A 6,507-nucleotide genomic window follows, 5' to 3' on the forward strand; every position below is an offset into this window, starting at 1 on the left:
CTGTTGTTGTATAGTAGAATTCACCGTCGGAGCAATTCCAAATATATACTGGTTTTGAAAGGTTAATTTACGACTTTTATAATGTAAGAGCAAATTTCTCAGTAATTAATGACTGCTTTAATATAAAGAACAAAGTTAAATTGAGAAATTTAAATGATTTGGATTTATATTAAATGTAGATATCTTTTTCTTTAGGAGAAAGTCAACTGTTGCACTATGATTTTATTTCTCATAAATATCGTTGATGCATCTATTCACGTAATAAGAAAGAATCATTAAAATTTTTATTGCTCTTATGTAGATATATATATATATTACTAAAAGTATTGTTCTTTGCAGGTTCAGCACTGTGTGGTGAGGTGACATATAAAGAAATGTACAACTGGAATATGGTGGGTGGAGGCCAGCGATATAATTTATTGTTGTCAAAAATCACTGTCTCCGATGGAAAATGGGAAGAAGAGATTAAGCAAAGGATGCTCCTTTAATTTTATTATCAAGTTAAGTATAACGAGTAGTTAACTCTCTTACATTGATAGATTGATTATTTATCTCATCTAAATTTGCAAATTTCTTGGTATAGTATTTTAACTTTATAATTCTTAAGAGTGGTATCAGAGTGTGAGTCAATTTGTAATTTTAAGAGTCAATAGTCTGAGCTGTAAGTTATTCAAAAGAATGAGATATATATATATATATATATATCTTGTATGTATGTCTAGTTAACTGTATAAAAGATTTTTATTTCGGAGCTTAAGGGTGGAACAGTTTATTGCATTAGTCGTAAGAGCATATGTCTAGATTGTAATTAAAATTGTTTTGCAAAATTAAAGTGGTTATGTCAAATTAGAGTGATATGATGTCATATAAGTGTCAAACACGATGTGTTATAAATAGTAGTTCAATTCAGAATTCTTTTCCTTTTTATTATGTTTTGTTAGAATATGAGTGCGTTTTCTTTTTATTAAAATAGTAATATTCTTCTTGATTGATCATATGCGTATGAGTGTATATATTTAAAATAGTGATTTACCTTTATTAATGTTTCTAGTTTCGCTGATTTTCCTGGGCCTTTTCCTCGTACTCTGGACGTCGTGGATCTCCCTCAGGGATGTCAGTGGTAGAGGTTGAGGCAGGATGCAGCTCGATTTCAACCAAAGGTCCGGGCCAGCCAATAAATTCAAAGGTTCTTCGCGAGATGGGAGCTTCTACTGAGTCAGATGCAGGAAGCTGATCGAAAAGTTCTACGACAATTCTTTGATTGTCCGGTACGTCAATTGGATTGTCTTTTCCTACTTGGCTGAGACCATTATCACTGTTCGAAATTTGTCTCTGTCGGCGTAAAGCGGCACGTAGTTGTCTATGTCGTTTACCGGCGCGACGAGAACCAGGCATTTACTATAAATTATAACCAAAATTTTATTCTAATTTAAAAAGTTATTCAATTCAGGTTGACAATCTGGATCAAGCGACATTCAAGCAGCTCATCGACTAAGTCTCAGCTCTGCTCGAACTAACACGAGGGGCACGTCACTCTGCTCTATCCCAGGCACGGGACTCGCTAACGCTCAAGATCCAGACGTACGTTAAATATTTAATCGATATTAAATTAATTATAGTAAACACTGGTTGAAGGTGAAGGAACACTGTATTAAAATAATGTACTTGAGAATATTTCGAAATAAGCAACTATGTATTTTAAAAGCTTGAAGATTTTACAAAGGTTGCAAGTAATGATTACAAATGTTGTTCACAATTCAAATGAAAAAGGTACAACCGCACTGTACCAGAAATTGGAGATTAGTTAACAATAAAGTAATAATTCTAAATTATAATGTAGAGTGAGTCTAAGCTCTAAATTATAATATAAGACGAGTCGCGAAGACGAGAAAGTAAAGTATTATTAAAGATCTATTTTGACGACACAAAGTAGCTGACGAAAATTAAGTTAAAATTGATTTTAGGACGCAGTGAATGTATAAAGACACAGAGACTTTTCGCGACTTCGGACTAACGTTTCGGAGAGATGTTGAAGTGACTTATGAAGTTAGGAAGGCGACTTTTTAGGTTGAATGTTGGCGACTGTTTTAGATGACTGGTGGTGAAAGACTGTTCACTTTGGATGATAGGGAGCGACTGTTTAGTATGAGAGGTGGTGAAAGACTGATTCCGTCCGCAAACTCGACTGACGTTCTGCGCTCCGTCCCCACTTTCGGGTCACCTCCCTCTAGGCGTCCGGTGGATCCAAGACTTCCCGGGTTGGCTTAATCATCCGGTGGAGATGGATTCTTGCTCTTGGTGAGGGAACTCTCCGCCTTCGAAGACGTCAGAAGCGGTGAGCTCTTCTTAATCTTAAGTTGATATTCAGCGGCGAATATCAAAAGGCACGTTGTTATAATATTTAGTTTCGTCGAGTCGCTGCGTCGAGAGATAGGCATAATATTCGATTTCACTGGTCTCTGCGTTGACATAATATTTAGTCAAGCTGAGTCTCTGCGTCAATAGATAAGAATAATATTCGATTTCACTAAGTCTTTCTCGCCGTCTGCGTCATCGTGCGAATGAAAGGCTCTTTGTATTATAATAATTTCGCACTCTTATATTATAAATTTTTTCCTTACAGCAAGAGAGACTTATTAATTTAACTATAGCAAGAGTTAATGTTCATTATCGAAATTATTATGTCTCATACTAATATTTCTTTTCTTTTCACTTATTAATTTATGCTTTTATGTTTAAATTTCTTTTACTTTTCTCTCTTGTTGTATTACATATTTTATGTTGACATATCTGCTTTTATAATAGTATCCATATGGAAGATTTAATTAATGCAATTTTAATACTGTTATTTTTAATTTATAATTCCTTTCTATCGTGATTCCTTATGATTTCACTTTAGCATAGGAGACTAGCTCTCCTTTACATATATATATATGAATATATATATAGACATATATAATACGTGTCATGCGTTATTTTTGTAATATTACTTTTTCATCAATTACACTAAAAGAAAGTCTTCCATTTAGATTTACATGTTGATATACAAATGCAGCTTAATAATATTAATAAATTAATTTATTTGGCGTATATATATGGTTCTCAATGCCAGTATGCATATGCCTTCCAAAATGTACTTTACTGAATAATATTTCTTTTTCTTTTTTTTTTCTTTTCATTATACTTATGAAATGTAGGATTTATAAAGCGATTGTTAGTATGATTTAACTCTAATATAATTGGTTTGCAAGTGTTTCTGTTACAATCGCGTAATTGAATTTCAACGATTCTGATGTTACAGTAATATTTTATTTCCATATATTCTAGCAAAGAGAATTTTAACTTTTATTTGGAAAATTAATATAGTAGTTTAATGATTACAAATATTTTTTCTTATTTTTTCTGATAAGGTCAGTATTATTTTGTTATTACTTCTAAGTAAGCAATGTCCAATTTAATAGCTATATAATACTATGCTTGATTAAATATTTTATTAAGTTCAAGTTGAGATATATATGTATATCTCATACCTTGTGTTCATATCTCCAGCGGTACGTTTATATTTTGAAAATTTAGTTTGAAATTTTTGGCGGGACGTCACATCCCCCCCCTTATTTAAGAACGAATTCCCGATGTTATCGAAGGGATTTGTTCGATATCGTTCAATCGTTCTCGAAGGTCAGTGTAAACAATGGGAATAGGGGTGGTTGTATTTACCGCTGTTGCATTTACGATAGTTGACTCGTTTTTGGGTGCTGTAGGTGTTATTGGTGGAGGACTCGTTGGCTCCTGGAGAGATTGATCTTCTTCTGGTTTTATTCCTCGTTGATTTACGGGTCCTCGTGCTAGGTGAAGTAAGAGATGTGTGAGCGAACTCCATACGGCGCCTAGTAGGTGTAGACTGCATCCGTATACGGTGTGAAGGGCGTATCCATGGATTGCTGTATCAATAGTTAATTTAATGAGTCGTATAATTAGGAATACTCCTAGAATTCCGGCCGTTGCCGATCCGAAGGTTACAAATCCGCCCCAAATTCTCGAGACAGTGTTCGAAGCTATTTTTTGGAGTGCTTTCTCGTCTAGCAGACTATATATAGAGACTTCTCCTGGTACGACAGCTTGTCCTGTCATCCCACGGGCTATGAAATTTAGAAGTGCTGGTTTCTCTGCAGGAAACATAATATGATCTCGTAACTTTTCTATATCTTTTTCCGTATATATCCCACTAATGGCTAATGGACCTGGGGTGAGGTATTTCCAACTCAAAGAGGTCATCGGGCGTAATCGTTGTGGGGGTAATTGTATGACTTGTGGGTCAGGGGTGAGCTGGATCCATGTATCATCTATGCGATAGAGCGTTGGTAGTTCAAAGCTACATTCCTTCTGGGTTCCGAATTTGGTGAGTATTCTTGATTTTGGTGTTAGAAATAGTGAAGCGTTCCTTACCGTTACAGGAAGCTCGGCATAACATTCTTTTGTTCTCCGAATTATAGCGTCAACGGGAATACATTTTATTACATGAATGGCTTCTCCTGCAGTGACAGCCATGTATCCTGGTCCTTTCATTAACCGATAGGCGAATTCATCAGGCTGTAAAGTGGCGAATGATAAGGTGTTAGTTATGACGTCTTTTTCCAGCTCGCACTTCTGTTGAATGACATTGTGGTAAAGAGATGTCATTTGATGTCGTATATGTTTTTCTACATATACAAACTTTGAGTTCATATATGCGAAAATATCAAGATTATCAATTGAAATTGTTCCTCGTTCGGCGAAGACGTCTCCCTTTTTAGTTTCTAGTATAAAGAGTTTGGGATGCTCTGTACGAAGAAGCGTGTACCCGCACAATGGCTGTTCTCGCGTTCTTGTCAGGGCGAAAGTTATATCTTGCGTTGTCAGGCTGTATACGATAGGTGATTTTTCTTCACTGGTATCGTCCGTAGTTTTGATAGCAGGTCCTTCATATAGAACGTCGTATTGGTGAAAATTACACGAAGAGGTAGGCATCGGTTCCCAATAGGTATATCCATCCTCTGAATCGATGCAAAATCCTTCACTGAGCGTACAAATTGTTCCTGATTTTAGCATTATTTTCCCAGTATTTAGTTTCACGGGGACATAGGCTGATTTCAAAGATATTCTGGCGACAGCTTGCACGACAACGTCGTCCCATGTTCCATAGTGGTCGGAATATTGGGTGCCTTTGCATTTTCCATCGTTGCCTACGCTTCCGGCCATGGTAATGCTGTAGGAGGCGGTTTGGTTGATTCTGATGCCATCGATTAAAACTCTTGTTCCTAGCGAAAAAGTACCATCACGAAACATTCGTTTGCACTGTGAGTGTCCGGTTTCATGTATATAGTCAGCACGTCCGTTATGCATGATTGAAACGTGCGAGTGCATGCCGCAATAATATATAGTTCTTGAAATTTCGACCTTACACTGTATTATAAACGCATGATTGTATTCAGATAATTGAAGGAGTTGGATATAAGTATCCGTAGAGTTTGATGTTTTATGCGGAAGATTGCATTCTCCCACATCCAACAACGAAACTGATGTAATATTTAAATGTCGTCCTCCGCAATCAAAGCCGAGAAGGGCGAGGGAGGATTGCGCAGTGAATAATAATAATACTAAATGATACATCATTTCTGTAAGTAAGCAGATACAACTTATTATTTGTATATGTATATTTGCACGAATATAATATATTTTTACTTTATTTTATGGTATTTCCATTTCATTTGTTGGTTCATGCATTAATAATATTTTTACTTCTGTATTATCGCAATCATATAATAACTCTTCTACATTATTTGAATCTAACTCTCTCTCTCTGAGAACACAACATATTGCTAAATAGTGCATAAAGCAAGTAGAACATTCTTTCACAGAAGTATAGGTAATTATGTCATTTCCGCAAATATGACAATATTCTTCTTGAAAAATACCACTATATATGCCATGGAATTGTATAAGTCCATATGCTTGAAAATTTTGTTGAATTAATCTGAAGCAGGTGACGCAATATCTATTATCTTCTATTTTAATATACTGGACGTTATAACAATGATAAGAGAAAATTCCAGGGCAATGCGTCAGAATGTAAGGTGGCTTATATCTATAAGGCTTAGGTCTACACATTTTATGAATTACTATTTCTAAGTAGAAATATATATATATACTTATTTTATATGTATTCAAAAATTATTACTATTATTATTAAACTTGGACCAGGCTCAGGTCGTCAATATCTTCAAGGAATGGATTCCTTTGCTGAAAAGATAATACTTGTATATATATATTTCTTTAATAGAAGCACTTATATATATATCTCTATTCTCTATTGTTTTATATCTATTTCTTCCTTATATATGTATGTAAGATTTTCTTTTCGTATTTTCGTATTTTAGGTATTTATTGTGTTTTCTTCTTTTTCTCTTTCCTATATTAATATTACTACTTTATGATTATATCTATATGTTTTGCTTTCAGTCGTCGATG

The 6,507-nt window shown here is 34.8% G+C and overlaps 1 protein-coding gene across 1 annotated transcript; it reads right to left on the minus strand.

Annotated features, from left to right (window-relative positions):
• Window positions 1-3,416: 3,416 nt before the first annotated feature.
• LOC140668678 (uncharacterized) lies at window positions 3,417-5,197 on the minus strand. Its single transcript, XM_072897919.1, has one exon. It carries the CDS (start codon window positions 5,086-5,088, stop codon window positions 3,616-3,618), a length of 1,473 nt encoding a protein of 490 aa, XP_072754020.1. The 5' UTR covers window positions 5,089-5,197; the 3' UTR covers window positions 3,417-3,615.
• Between the last annotated feature and the right edge of the window lie 1,310 nt (window positions 5,198-6,507).

This window comes from Anoplolepis gracilipes, chromosome 1 (assembly GCF_047496725.1).
Source record: "Anoplolepis gracilipes chromosome 1, ASM4749672v1, whole genome shotgun sequence".
Taxonomy (NCBI): Eukaryota; Metazoa; Arthropoda; class Insecta; order Hymenoptera; family Formicidae; genus Anoplolepis; species Anoplolepis gracilipes.